Raw genomic sequence first — 15712 nt, forward strand, 5'->3', positions numbered from 1 at the left:
TTCTTTCTTATTTTCTTGTCGCTGCTTTGATTTTTATTTGTGAAAGCTGCTTCTATATGCTATTCCATTTCCAGTATAGTAAGTGAAGACAAAAACATTAGAAGTGTTCTTTGTGCCAAAGCATATACTATTTAAATACATAATGGAATTATGAGGAGTTGAATATTTTTATTCCCAAATAAGAGAAGGTGGCCACTGTGGTGAAATATCTTCTGTTTTTGACTGTAAAAGTGATAACAAGGAGGTTCCTTAGTCAGGACATGTAATAACAATTAGGAACTGAGAAAAACTGTAATGATAACTGCTAATTTTGTGTTTAACTACAGAAGTTAATGCTTTATTTGTATCTCACAGCAAAAGTTCAAACAGACCCTCCCTCAGTTCCAATATGTGACCTGTATCCTAATGGTGTATTTCCCAAAGGACAAGAATGCGAATACCCACCCACACAAGATGGGTAAGGATCACAAAATAACTTCCAGTTTGACGTTCCAAAATTGTAGCTTAGCAATAAAGTGGATTTGATTTTTCTTGAAACTTTGCTCTACTACCTAAATAAAAAAACATGAATTTGTTTCAGAGAAAATACAGTAGAAGCCCTCTTATCCAAAGTGATTGGGACCAGTAGTTGGTTAATCGTTACTGATAAGAGTTAACTTAAAACAGGCATTTGTTTTTCATCATTGTTGATCCTTAAGTGTAGATTGCATTGGACTCCACTTTTTTTTCCTGTGAGCTATATCCATAATGCACTGAGTCCGTTTCATTTTGAGTTTCAGTGAACAGCAAGAACTAAGTAATCTGAGGGCTGATGGCTGTATCTTTACATCTTTTTTCTGAAATCATTTCCATTTGACAGAAGTGTTTTTTGAAAACTTCTCGAGTAGTCAATTTAGTTTTCATAGAAACGATTGTTTTTAGTAATGTATAATTAAATTACATCATTGCAGTAGCAAGTACAGATGATTTATACTGGTTTGGGCACAGATCACTTGATTTTTGGAAGTGTTCTGAAAGAGTATGTTTTTTTCTGGTTAGCAGACTAGTTAAGAGTCTGGATGCTGGGACCAAACTATCTACATTTGAATCCCAGTTCTAACATTTACTAGCTTTGTGACTTGGGCAAGTAATTTATCATGTTTGTGCTTTCATATCCTAATCCATAACATGGGCACTTCATAGCATTGTTGAGAGGAATAATATTTAGTATATAGTAGAGTGATAGACACATAGTAAGCATTAAGTAAGTGTTAGCTACTGTTAGAACAGGATCCCAATCACTAATATTCAGAATACAGTGGGCATTCGCCCATATAATTTACAGGGATAATCATGAGCATTGGTTGCAATAGTTGCAATAATCCAGTGGTTGCAATAGTTGGTTAAGAAAGCTTCTACTGTCCCATTGTTTCCTTGACCTATATAAAGACATCATTGTTTTTCTTTAAACTTAGAAAGGAACATGATGTTATGTTTTATTGCATGGGCATTTTTTCTTTGAATTTGAATACATCAGTCACTATCCCTATCTTAAGCATTTTAGAATGTCATAAACATGGAGTTTTGTATTAATTACCTAAATTTTCATGGTACATACAATATGATCACACTTATTTTTTAATGTGATCTTATTTATTTATTTATTTATTTTGCTTGCTTGTTTCCTCTTTCTTCCAGACCCATGTAACCACCTAGCAGGTAGCCTTCCATATTTTCCTACGTTCATGTATGTGTACATCTGTCTCTACTTGTGTAAGGAGAGTGTTTTGGTCATTGTTTGGTGTACAAAAGTAGGATTGTAGGTACACTTTTTTCTCCTTGCTTTTCTCATCAGGGCTGCATCTTGGAAGTCCCTCCAGGTCAATCAAAATATTGATCGATTATTAAGCTCTGTTATTCTTTTGAATGGCTGCATAATATTCTGTGATGTGATCATACAGTGCTTTATTCCACCATTTTAATTGATGAGCATTCACTTTGCCTCCAGTTTTTTTTTTTTTTGCCATTATAAACCATTTGCAATAAGGCGTGTACATATATTTATGCATATATATGTATATATACATATATGTGTTTGGATAGACACGTATATCTCCATATATGCCAGCAGTTTTATTATGTGATAGTTCTTCAGGAGTGGAATTGCCAAATTAATATATTAATATTTTATGATTCCCACATTGCTAGTGATTTTGAGCCTCTTTTGATTATTGGTTTTATTCTTTTGCTCTTACGGAAATTTAAAGATTTTAAATAACAGTATATATTCATATTTTGTACTTTTGTGTTCTTAGAAGTCTCTTATTTTCTTAAAACTATTTTTTTTGTTTTATTACATCTTGAATTGGTCTGGAATTTTTGGTCTAAGGTCGGGAGTGCTAATTTTATTTTGTTTTAAATGGGTAGTCAGTTGTGTTACAGTTGTTTGTTTAGTAGTTTTGTTCTATTTAATTGAATGACCACTTTTGCCATATACTACTCTCATGCAATGGAACTCTCTTCTCTTGCATAATGGAACCAATTTCTGTATTGTTTATTCTGTTCACTCATCTCTTTGTCTATTTCTGTACTATTTATTTTGATAATCTGATGAGTCAATGTGCTTCTCTGCCATACAGCCCAACCAAACATAATTCTTACAGTTTTTTTAGGTACTTTTGGTCATATTTTTAGTTTTAACACACATATGCACAGAAAAATGCCCTTCTTACTGGAATCCCATCATAATTATGTATTTGTTTCAGAAAAGTGACAGTTGTATCATAGTATCCAATGTCATTATATGTTTTCCAACCCATTCTGATTTTTTTAACATACATCCTCTTTTTTTTGGTTATATTTGTTTGTAAACATTTTATTCTATTACTGATGTGAACGAGATATTTTTATTTCCATTTCTGTTTTCTAATTGCTGAAGGGCCAGAAAGCCATTGATTTCCTATACTTGTTAATACACTGTTAATAGGAAACTGGAAGTAATGTTTAATACAAGGAGAAAACTGAAATTTTGTGTATCTTAGAAACTACCCTTTCCTTTTTGGTGTCATTTTCTGATGCAGATTAAACATTGTGTAAGTAAAGTAGCTTCTGCTTTTGAAACAATAAAGGAAGATATTACATATTATAATATCTCTTGGAGAAATAATGCGTGTACTGGTTTTCTGAAGTATTTGAGAGGTGTTCATTTTTGGGTGGGCTACCAGAGAAGTAGATGTTGTGTCCTTTCCATGGCTGCCACATATGCAGGCTCCTGATGTCAGTTTCTTTCACTTAGGTAAGATGATATTCAGATTCTTTTGGTATATCATTATTATTTTCCCTCTTGTAATTGGTAATTTTGGGGAAGTTACTTTGAGAATGTAAACATCTCATTCCTTAGGAACATCTTCCTTACATGTAGAAATTAATGATTTTGGGAATCAGTTTTTACTAGGATGGTTGTTGCTCTTAAATTTTTTTTAACATTTTATGTGTATTTTCTGTTATTAAAATTTTTTGAAACCAATTTTTAATGGCTATAATGCTGTTCTGTTCTGTATCTAGCCTAATTTTATTATTTCCCTATTTTCAAATATTAATACTATTTTCAGTTTTTTACCACTAGAAAAATTTCTGTGATGAACATCTTGGTATGTTAATTGAATCTGATTTTTCTCATTTCGGATCACTAGAAATGGAACAAAGAATTATTTGAAATTCTTGATTTATATTTCTAAATTGAGTAGGCAGTTTTTTGGGACATTTGTTAATTTTCCAAGCAGTACATATTCATTGTCATACAATTAGGAAATATAGATAAGCAAAAGAGAAAATAAAAATTTCCATAAATTTGCCTGTGAATTAAAATCAGTTTACTGTCTACTATGAGTTTTACCTTATTTGATCACTTGGTTAATGTGGTTATAGCCAGCTGTTTCTTATTTAAAATTCTTTTTGCAGTTTCCAAGTAATCTATAGGGTACTGTTAGAATATTCTTTTTTTTTTTTAAGTCTTAATTATTTTAATATCTGTTGATGATCCTTGCTTTGTCAGTTATTTTATGAGGACTTCAGAATGCTGAATATCTAATTCTGACATTTTTTCTACAGTTGTTTTTTTTTAATTTATTTAAATTGGAGGTTAATTACTTTACAATACACTTATTTGTTAACATTATTCTAGAAGAAGAATTTTCCTTTACCAGCTATAGTTGGGAACCAACTGTACTGTCTTCTCATAGACAGTGTAAACACACTTTTTTTTTTCCTGCCAAGCTGTATGGCTTGTGGAATCTTAGTTCCCTGCCCAGGGAATGAACCCGGGCCCTTGGCAGTGGAGAGTGGAGAATTCTAAAGGCTGGACTACCAGGGAATTCCCTCTTTTTCTCTTTAAATACCACTTTTCACAGGAAGGAGTTGATGTCAGCATGCGTGCTTAATTTTTTCTGGGCTAATGACATGTGTTTTTTTAAGATACACATTTTTAAATGGTTTTGGTAAATGTGGCATGTAGTACCTTAAAATGCAAATAGTGGCTCAGATGGTTAAGAATCTGTCTGCAATGCGGGAGACCTGAGTTCAGTCCCTGGGTCAGGAAGATCCCTGGAGAAGGGAATGGCAACCCAATCCAGTATTCTTGCCTGGAGGATCCCATGGATAGAGGAGCCTTTCAGATACCTTTGTGTCTTTTGGTCTTCTATTTTTTCTGCTTTTAACACATCCAGTAATAAAAATGATGAAATATTTAAGATTCAGAAATCAAAGAGGTGTGAAGAATTTACATATTCTATAAACATTTCCTGTAAAGATTCTCTTGCAAGCAACTGTTTTGATAGTTCTGTTTTGACATAATTTTGTAAAAAAGCATATGTCACCTGTCAGTTTAATTAATTCCTTTCTAAAATATTTATGACTTAAAATGTTTTTTAAATTTTTGTCTATCTTAATTATTTTAATATCTGTTGATGATCCTTGCTTTGTCAATTATTTTATGAGGACTTCAGAATGCTGAATATCTAATTCTGACATTTTTTCTACAGTTGTTTTTTTTTTAATTTATTTAAATTAAAAATCAAACTTAGGAAAAGGGAGACTCCTTCATATTTTCTCTCTCACTTGGACCTTGAATTAAAATTATAGACCCTGACAGTAGGTTCTCCAATATCTCTAATGACTTTCATCTTAAATTCAAGACTTAGCAAAATAATTTATTTAAATTCAGGTTTTGATCAGTAGTTCTTTACTGGCAGTGCAGAACATTACATAACCTTGTGAAGAATCCACTGCTTCAAGAGGCAGCTATGCAACCTTCAGAAGTGTAAGATAGTCATGAGATCTGTTGACTTCAATATTGGGGATCTTATTGTATCATGTTCTGATTGTAAAATGTCAAATAGCATTTGACATTTAATTAAACTTATGTTTTAACCTATAAGAAATCACTTTGAAGAATCTTAACAGTTGGATTGAGAAGAAATTGGGAATTCATAATGACCAATTCTCTTTTCATTGCCTGAATACATGATATCCATCAGTTCCCTGTGGACATAGCCTTTTGTCTTACCACTCTATCAAACATTAGTTGATACTTTTGCTTTCCACAAAATCTTTGGCTTTTGAAGCAAAAGATGCTTCAGCCTTTGCTGCCAGGTATGGCTATAGCTATATGTGCCAGAATTATCTGAAAATAAAGCCAGTATTCTTGTGCCTAAGAATGATTTATTCTTAGAACATTTGGGTTCCTGGTTTTCTGGGAAGAGATTTGGACTTGTGGGAGAGAAAAGGCTAGACTGATAAGTATGTAATGGGTTTAAAACTGACCTTAAACTGGTGGTACTGTAATATTTCAGTTTTCTGAAAATAAATAGATAGATCCAAAATATATTTCCAAACAGTAAACAGCTAAAGAAGCCTCTGTGATTCTTAAATACTCCAAGTTTCACATAGGACAGCTCCTTCGGGCCTGTGTAGCAAATCAGAGGTGGTAGATGTTGGCACAGGTAGCTGCTGCTGCAATAGGAAGTAATCATAGTGAACTTGATGTTGACACACAGAAAAACTCAAAGCATTTGAGTCACTATTTTAGCAGGCTGCAGCTTAAAGCAGTTGGGTAAACTCTTATAGAGACTCAGATTGTAAATATTTTAGGTCTTGAGTATTAATTCATTGCTGTTGAGCGTGAAAGTAGCTATGGATGATATGTAAATAAATGGGCATAGCTATGTCACAGAACGGTTTTATTTACAAAATAGGTGCCAGGCTGGATTTGAGGTGCCACTAACTTTGAGGCAAATAAAAATTATTTCTTGAAGGCATCACTCTTAACACTAAGTATAATTTTTACTTCAGTGATCACTGACTTGTGAATTCTGTATTCAGTATTGCTTAAGAATCTGTGGAAACTATAAGAACAAAAGACTTTCATTTGAAAAGTTACTGTTTTTGAAATGTACTGCTTAAAAAGGGAGTCAGTAGATCTCTTCATTCCCAAATACTGAATATAAAAATCAGTTACCCTAGCAGTTTTAGAATATGAGCCATCTCCTTCAAGGAAGATGTTTTTTTTTATATGTGTTGTGTGTGTGTGTGTGTGTGTGTATATAAAATTAGAAAAATCCTACAAAAGCACGTAATTTATGTTTTTGGGTTTAGTACTTGCCCTGTTGGTGAAGTTAAATGCTAATATTTGGTTTACCTTTAAAATTTATATTACCTGGAGTGAAAGAATGACTCTTTTTCTAAGAGTCTTATGAAAGGTTTAACTTGATTTGGCTTGGTTGTAACTGTGTGGGTACTTGTATTTCAGAAACTTTGCTGACTTAATAAAAATCTGAGTATGTAATTTTTTGCCTGGAATATCTTACTGTATTTTCTCTCAGCTATTATGCTTATTTTGCTGTTTCTTAAATAACTAATGCTATACTGTGCATACTGTAAAGGCGAACAGCTGCTTGGAGAACTACAAGTGAAGAAAAGAAAGCATTAGATCAAGCTAGTGAAGAGATTTGGAATGATTTTCGAGAAGCTGCAGAAGCACATCGACAAGTTAGAAAATATGTTATGAGCTGGATCAAGCCTGGGATGACAATGATAGAAATCTGGTAAAAGGAACATGTTTCTGTAAGAATGTGATAAAAAAGTGTTTTTAGCTCTGACTCTTCAGGTTTATAATGTTTGTCTTTGATTACTGCTTGCCAAAGATCTTTAAATGAAGGCTCTAGAAATACCTTCTGTAATCCTCATAGTGTTGATGTAACGAGGAAACCGTAAGAGGGTGTTTGCGTCTCATCCACCCTGTTCTGTGCTCGTGTTCTCATACGTACAGGTGCACACATCCCTGGCTCTTGTTTTCTGTTTGGAAACCTGTTATTTTGCTAGCCAACAAGTAATATTAAATTAAAATTCTGGGACACAAAACATTTAGAATGCAATGAAGAAAGTGATTATTTCTCCAGTTTTCCCCTTGAGAAATAATTAGCTGTAGGGCAACCTAATTCTCTGATTCTAAGAATTTTTAAAACTTGCAACATTGAGAAAAATGTAATCAGCCTTTAGTCTAAGTCAAGAATCTTATTTCCTGATAAGTTGAAAGTGGATCATGTTTTTCTAGTGGATTAAATTCTCTTTGTATTTTTAGAGATGAACTGTTTTCATAGTAGTTATTTAGTCGGAGAACTGTTACTTAGTCACATCCAGACTGTGCTCAGATCACTCCCAGAAAGTAATTTAAGAGTTTCAGTCAACTTTCTGAGCTTGATGAGCTGTAAGGTACATCAAGGGTAAGAATGTAAAAGTAAAGAAGTTCCTTTCTCTTTTTTTAGTGAGAAGTTGGAAGACTGTTCACGAAAGTTAATAAAAGAGAATGGATTAAACGCAGGCCTGGCATTTCCTACTGGGTGTTCTCTGAATAACTGTGCTGCCCATTATACTCCCAATGCTGGTGACACAACAGTATTACAGTATGATGACATCTGTAAGATAGACTTTGGAACACATATAAGTGGTGAGTTCTTAGAAATAATTCCTTGGGTAGGGCTGTAGATGTTGAACTCTTTGAACATTTTCCCTTTTTGATGTCTCACTTTTCAGTAGAGCTATTAATACGTTGAGGCAGATTTTGAGATTTATGTTAAAGCATCCTACTTAATGGAATTCAGTGAAAACTGTTGGGTAATTGAGGTTTGTTACCTCTTACAGCAAGGATTGAAAAATAGAATCTTACATTTTCATTCAGGTCATTGTTTCAGGCTTTTTTATTCATATAATAACAGTAAACATTTACTCAGAACCTTTGAGTTTACCAACCTTTGTATATAATTGTTAGCTTTTCTCAATTCTTTCCTACACCCTGTTAGGTAAGTACCTTTTACTTTCACTTAACAGGTGAGAAAGCAAAGCTCAGATTTAAACACTTGAGGTCTTACTAACTGGAGAAGCTAGTTGATGGTTAGTGTCCTGTGGACCTGTACATTTTCACTTGTGCTACTTAGTTCTCCAGGCTTTCTCAGTTTGATTTGTTTTTATTTTTGTATAACTGCCTGGTGAGTACTGAATTGGTGCTTTCTTGAAGTAACCCTGGAATTAATTTTGTCATTTTGAAACATTGATTATGAATGCTGTCTAGGGACTTGAAGTTCTGCCTTCATTAGAGCCCATCATTTTGTTTTTCTGTTAATTAGCAAGGTTAATTTAGATGCTATAAAGTAGGTAATTTGACTAACTGATAAACACAAATTTTACCTTTCAGGTAGGATTATCGATTGTGCTTTTACTGTCACTTTTAATCCCAAATATGATACATTATTAAAAGCTGTAAAAGATGCCACTAACACTGGAATAAAGGTATGTGAACTGTAAGCACCATCTCATTTAATATATTTTGAGCACTTTATAGCCTGTTTGAGGACTTTGGATTATGTAAGACTGGTCTACCACCCTTAGGGTTTTAAGTGAGTTATTGTAGTACAGTGTATGGAAGGCTTTTATAGGTGAAGTTATTTCTGATTGTCCCTTATTTTAAGATGTTAAAAACTTAAGTTCCTGTAAAATTCTGTACCTTGAGTAACAGAGTATACGTGATTCTATTCTTAGTGTGCCGGAATTGATGTTCGTCTCTGTGATGTTGGTGAGGCTATCCAAGAAGTTATGGAATCCTATGAAGTTGAAATAGATGGGAAGACATATCAAGGTATGTTATCTAAAAATGCATCTTATTTTGAAATGTCTTAACTTGGCATAAATAATTTTGCAAGATGGTGTTGAGTGCTTTCTTTGGGTCAGCCGCTGTATCTTTCTCTCTCGGAAACTGAGAATATAAAGAGGGGAAACAAGGGAAATGACCTGTTCATGGTAGGAATTCTGTGGTAGCTAGTTGCTGGGAACTGTTAGTCTTCTCTGGTCGCTGTTAAGACATGGGAGGATTTATCCCAGGGTGACCAGATGTAGGCTAGATTTTCTGTGACTAGTTACAAGGCTCAGGCAGAAGTAAGAGGCCCTTTCCATTGATGACTCCTCCCCTCTATTTTTATGTTGAATTCAAAATTTAGAGACCAGTTAATTCCTCGTGTTAATCCCTTCCTGTAATGTTTATTCCCTTTACTGCCTAGTCTTTCACAGCCATTGCCAATCTGCACAATCCCAGAGGCACCTGTATGTTCTGGTGTTGTCACTCCAGCCTTTCTCCACTTCCCAGGGTCTGTCCAACCACTTTCCAGCCACCATTCTCCTTCCTAATCTATGCTCATTGCTCTCTGTGTCTCTTGTCTTAAAAACTTCCCTATGGAATATTTCCTACATTTTCTTTAACCAAATCGTGACTCTTCCTTGTAATCTGAGGAAGCATGGAGACGCTCATGCTCCTTGCGCCTCAGGAAGCTCACATCATTCAGTGGTCCTTGCATTCCCCTGCTGATACTTTTGGACTTGGTGTCTCTCCCAGCTGCACAGTGTCTGTTTCCTGTAAGGCTTGATGGTGCCTATCCTTGTTGCTCTCTTGCAGATCCTTAAACCTGTGAACATCTGTACAAATAATAAATTCTTTAAAAAAATTTTATTTTACTTTTTATTAATTTTTACTTGGTTTTTTTTTTTTTTTTTCTGGTTGCAGTGAGTTTTAGTTGCTGCCTGCAGGCTTTATTGCCATATACGGGCTTCTCATTGTGGTGGCTTCTCTTGTTACACAGCACAGGCTCAAGGCGCGCAGGCTTCAGTATTGCGACTCTCCGGGCTTAACTGCTCCATGACTTGTGGAATCTTCCTGGCCCAGGGATAGAACCCGTGTCCCTTGCATTGGCAGGAGGATTCTTATCCACTGCACTACCAGGGAGGTCCCACATAAAAAATTCTTAAGGCTTCTCACACATGGATGGGAGGTGTTAACAGCTAATGAAGAAAACTTGCTTTGGAGTTAGGCAAGTCTGTCTTTGAGCTTAGATAACTTCTTTTTATTTTTTGGTTTTAATTTTTTTTAATGTGTTTATTTTTAATTGAGGGATTAATTGCTTTACAGTATTGTGTTGGTTTCTACCAAACATCAACATGAATCAGCCATAGGTTTACCCATTTCCCTTCCTACTTGAACATCCCTCCTACCCTCCTCACCCTACCCTTCTAGGTTGTTATCTAGTCCTGATTTGAGTTCCCTGATTCATACAGCAAGTTCCCATTGGCTGGCTGTTTTACATACGGTAATATATGTTTCCATGTTACTCTCTTCATCCATCTCGCCCTCTCCTTCCTCCCCCTTGCAGCTGTGTCCATAAGTGTTCTCTGTGTCTGTGTCTCCATTGCTGCTCTGCAGTTAGGCTCATCAGTACCATCTTTAGATAATATCTATAACTTTGACTGTAATGGGATTCATGATACCATGTTTTTTGTTTTGTTTTTGAGAAATGTAAATTTTATGACATGCCTGGAATTTATTAGTATTCAAAAAATATTTGTTGTTTCCCACCCCCAGTTTTGGGATTGGTCCCACAACAAATAATACTTAAGTTTCTCTCAGATTATCTTTCCCTTCCATTTTCTCCTTATTCTACAACCTTGGTTGGAATTTGGTCTGCCTTTCAAGGCACAGTAGGTGACAGTTTGACTTAAGGTTTAGTCACCACATAATAGTTTCTCGCGTGAAATGTTGAAATCCTTAATATCTACATTGTTACCTCTTCCATTAAGCCGATGCAGCATTTTAGGTTCTATCTTTCAGCATCTGCTTTTTTCTTTTTTGTCAGTTATTGTATTGATCAGGGTTCTTAGTTGCTGCTGCTGCTGCTAAGTCGCTTCAGTCGTGTCCGACTCTGTGCGACCCCATAGACGGCACCTCACCAGGCTCCCTGTCCCTGGGATTCTCCAGGCAAGAACACTGGAGTGGGTTGCCATTTCCTTCTCCAGTGCATGAAAGTGAAGTCGCTCAGTCTTTTCCGACTCTTAGCGACCTCATGGACTGCAGCCCACCAGGCTCCTCTGCCCATGGGATTTTCCAGGCAAGGGTACTGGAGTGGGGTGCCATTGCCTTCTCTGGTTCTTAGTTGAGGGTAGCAGAATTCATTTTTTACTAATTTAAGCAGAAAGAGTATAGACAGATCATGACATTTAGAAGATGAAGAAATGGACTACAGGCTGAACTTTAAGAAGCAATTTCCCTAAACCACGTAACAGAACCAGGCTAGGCCATCAAGGGAGTAGAAGCTATAGAATTAGAAAATAACCATGATAGCTGTTGGTTCCAGAATCAGCCTGCCACTGTCCACAGCCTGTATACCTTGAGCCCTGCTTCTTCTGTGTAACTTGGTTATATGTGTTAGGTTGGGATAGCTAAGAAATGTTTTTAAGTGTATTTTTGGTTGGTCTAGGGGGTCAGTGTGTTGGGTCTTGGAGTAGTAATGCTTGCTGAATTTTAAAGTAAATTTAGCTTGTCATTTATATAAGAAGGAAGACTTTTTTAAAAAGCTAACTGAGAGTCTTATTTTTCTGCACCACCCCTAAATTTGTAATATGCTTGTCATTGCTAAATATTTGGGGGAAAAATAACAAACCCTTGCTACCTAATTCTGCCCTAGAAGAAAGGTAACTCACATTGGATTCTATAGAGAATTCTAATACTGTAGAACTAGATTTTTTTTTTAAGCTTCTATTGTGGAATATAACAACAGCTGGAAATACACACAACTTAAAAACTTGAACTAAACAATTGTAGAAGTTATGTAACCTCACCCTTTGAGAAATAGAATATTGCCAGCATTACAGAAGCCCCCCAGCTTTATATACCGTTTCTCGGTTACAGAAGGCTTCTTCAAATAAGCCGTTATCTAAAGATTTGCATTTCCTTTTATCTTTACCTAATTATGCATCCCTAAACATTTAGTATATTATGCTTAATTTTGAATTGTATGTGTGCGTGTATATGTATAGGATTTCATCATATCTATATAATTGTGCCTTTTGCTCATTTGGTTATATCTCAGGTCAGTATATCCCTAGCTTTTCATTTTTATTGTTGAGTAAGTGTTCCACTGTGTAAACATACTCACAGTTTGTTTATTCCGTCATTGATTCTAGGACTTTGGGGTTGTTTCGATTTTCTTTTTTACCACTTTAAATGTTGATGTAATAATAAAATTTAGGATTTCTTAATACTGTCGTTTTGACACAATCCTTATTTTCAAATTACCTTTTGGTTCATAACATAATACATATTGTTCTTGTTTGTAATGCTTATATACATGGTATTTTATGCCTAGATGGACCATAGATGGTCCATAGATAGACCCCCATTATGTCCTCATCACATAATTTATTCTTTTTCCATTATTTTCCCTACTCCTGGTTTTTAATCTGTAACATTACAATAAATTACTTTATATCCCTCTAGTTTTCCAGTTTGTATTTAACTATCTTAATGTGGAGTTGGGCTTTTCTGGTAGCTCAGCTGGTAAAGAATCTACCTGCAACGCAGGAGACCCAGGTTTGATCCCTGGGTTGGAAAGATCGCCTGGAGAAGAATATGGCAACCCACTCCCAGTATTCTTGCTTGGGAAGTCCCATGGACAGAGGAGCCTGGTAGGCTATAGTCCATGGAGTCACAAGAGTTGGACACAACTTAGTGACTAAACCACCAGACCACTAATGTGGGGTTATTTAGTAGCACCAAACCTGATTTTTAAGTAAATGCTTGAACTCTGTACCAAAGGCCAAGATACCTGTTTGTGCCTTGAAACCCTGAATAAGTTTTTCTTCTATTATGCCAGTGAAACCAATCCGTAATCTAAATGGACATTCAATTGGGCCATATAGAATACATGCTGGGAAAACAGTGCCCATTGTGAAAGGAGGAGAGGCAACAAGAATGGAGGTATGTATGCCATTAGCACTATTCTTCTGTAAAGCATTTTGACTTCTTTTTTCTTCCAAACTATGAAGCTAGTAGTAGTTGAGTATATAGTGTGTTGAGCAAAATTAACTTGCCACTCATACTAACCCCAATAGGAATTGGGCTCTGTGAGTGTGCAGATTGTGTCTGGTCACACTGGGGCCCAATTGGCTGTGCAAGTGAGGCATGTCAGAGGTTTAGTCGATACTTGTTTATTGAGCATCGTGTTGGTGCCAGTCTCTAGTAGGCACTGAGATGTATAATAGTAGTGAGCAAAATTCCCTGCTCATGTAAAGTCTGCGTTCTAATAGACGACACAGAGATCAAAAGTGCTAAGGAGGTAAATCGGGAAAAAGCAGATAAGGACTGCCAGGTGTGTGATTTCTTACACTAAATGGGGAATACCTCAGCCTGAAGTTAAGATGGGAATTTTAATTCATTCTCAGTTTTTCTTCGTTTCCCTTTACTCATATATTTCTAGGAAGGAGAAGTATATGCCATTGAAACCTTTGGTAGCACAGGAAAAGGTGTGGTTCATGATGATATGGAATGTTCACATTACATGAAAAATTTTGATGTTGGACATGTGCCAATAAGGTGAGAGGCTATTCTTTTTCTAAGATTGATGAGTTTCTCTTCCCAGTTAACAGCATTTTAAAATGTGTGATGGACATCCACAGTGGTACATTCATAAATGCACAGTTCTATAGCCTAACAATAAGGTCTGTAAATTTCTATAATTCAAAAAAAAAAGCCCTATTAGAAATGTTAACTGAGATGAAATGATCTAAGTATTCTCTTCATATCTTGTTTCCAATAATTGTAATAATTACAGATTATTACTTTGCTGGCATTCCTAGGTTTTTGTTACTATTTTCCCATTGGTAAACTTTGTATTTTTATTTACTTTTTAAAAACTTTTTGGATATGATTGAAGCCTCTTCTTTATGATCAGATCTTTTTTGGTTTGATGCTGAAATTTCCCCCAAAAGGGGAATTCCCACCTTAGTATTATTGATAAGTTTGTCCTTGAAATTTAACACTGCATGCATCGACATATAAATATATAACCTTCATCTGGTCTCTCCATTTGCCATCTGTAATTGAGTATTATACAGTCTGGTTTTTGGAAGTTGAAAGAGGCAGCAAAGAGAGTTTTTTGAACTTTAATTACTAAGTAAAGTCATAATTTTGAGTTTTCCTTAATGGGGGAAATGAATTGGTAACTTTTTAGCCAACTATTAATCTTTCACTTTTCTCTTAGGCTTCCAAGAACAAAACACTTACTAAATGTCATCAATGAAAACTTTGGCACTCTTGCCTTCTGCCGCAGATGGCTGGATCGTTTGGGAGAAAGTAAATACTTGATGGCTCTGAAGAATCTGTGTGACTTGGGCATTGTAGACCCATATCCACCATTATGTGACATTAAAGGATCATATACAGCACAGTTTGAACATACCATACTTTTGCGTCCAACATGTAAAGAAGTTGTCAGCCGAGGAGACGACTATTAAACTTAGTCCAAAGCCACCGCAACACCTTTTATTTTCTAAGCTTTGTTGGAATACATTATACCAGATTTAATTTGCAACATGTTTCTTAACAGTGGACTTATGTAATACTTTTATCCATGTTTAAAAAGGAAGGAATTTGATCAAAGGCAAACCATTTAATGTCATTAACCAAGGAAAAAGCTTCCAGGACTTTGAACTGTTAACCATTTTCTGTCTGTAAAGCTCCAAATAGTTAGGAATGACTTATACATTTTGTTTCAAACACCTAAGAGATGCTTTTCAGATATTTATATTGCCATATTCTTAATTGAATGCTTTGAATGACTACATCCAGTTCTGCGCCTATATACCCTCTGGTATTGCTTTTTAACCTTCCTGGAATCCATTTTCTAAAAAATAAAGACATTTTCAGATCTGAGAGCTATATTTCAATGTCTGTGGTTGTAATTCTGTGTAGGGAATAGTTTAGCATAGCATAACATAGGAAAATGTAGAGCGTTTTGTCTGGATTGTAGACCCCCACACTGAAACTTTCCTTCTGACTGAGTGGCTAAAACAAGAACTATACATACATAAAGTGGGAGGAGAATTTTCTAAGTTAATATACAGCTCTAGGAATATTTTGCCTTTACTTTTTTTAGGACAGTATTAATGCTTGTCTTTCATTTAACCCCTTGATATTAGAAAGATATAATTAAAACATAACTTAGTAGGAACATTGTGCCAACTTAAAACCCTGATTTACTAACATCTCAACATTTAGATCCTTTGTCCAGTGGTAGTAGTTACTGAAAAATGTATTTAGCTTACTCAGTAAGCCAAAGGGGCACTTAAAACCACACAAAGAAAA

The 15712-nt window shown here is 35.3% G+C and overlaps 1 protein-coding gene across 1 annotated transcript in view; it reads left to right on the plus strand.

The window, feature by feature from the left end:
- METAP2 (methionyl aminopeptidase 2) overlaps positions 1-15282 on the plus strand; it is a 29269-nt gene extending 13987 nt beyond the window's left edge. The window contains exons 4-11 of the mRNA XM_005679837.3: positions 355-457; positions 6918-7079; positions 7800-7981; positions 8726-8820; positions 9070-9166; positions 13224-13327; positions 13827-13942; positions 14610-15282. Coding sequence (XP_005679894.1) covers positions 355-457; positions 6918-7079; positions 7800-7981; positions 8726-8820; positions 9070-9166; positions 13224-13327; positions 13827-13942; positions 14610-14862 — 1112 coding nt within the window. The 3' untranslated portion in view covers positions 14863-15282. The remainder of the gene's footprint in view (positions 1-354; positions 458-6917; positions 7080-7799; positions 7982-8725; positions 8821-9069; positions 9167-13223; positions 13328-13826; positions 13943-14609) is intronic.

This window comes from Capra hircus, chromosome 5, assembly GCF_001704415.2.
Source record: "Capra hircus breed San Clemente chromosome 5, ASM170441v1, whole genome shotgun sequence".
Classification (NCBI taxonomy): Eukaryota; Metazoa; Chordata; class Mammalia; order Artiodactyla; family Bovidae; genus Capra; species Capra hircus.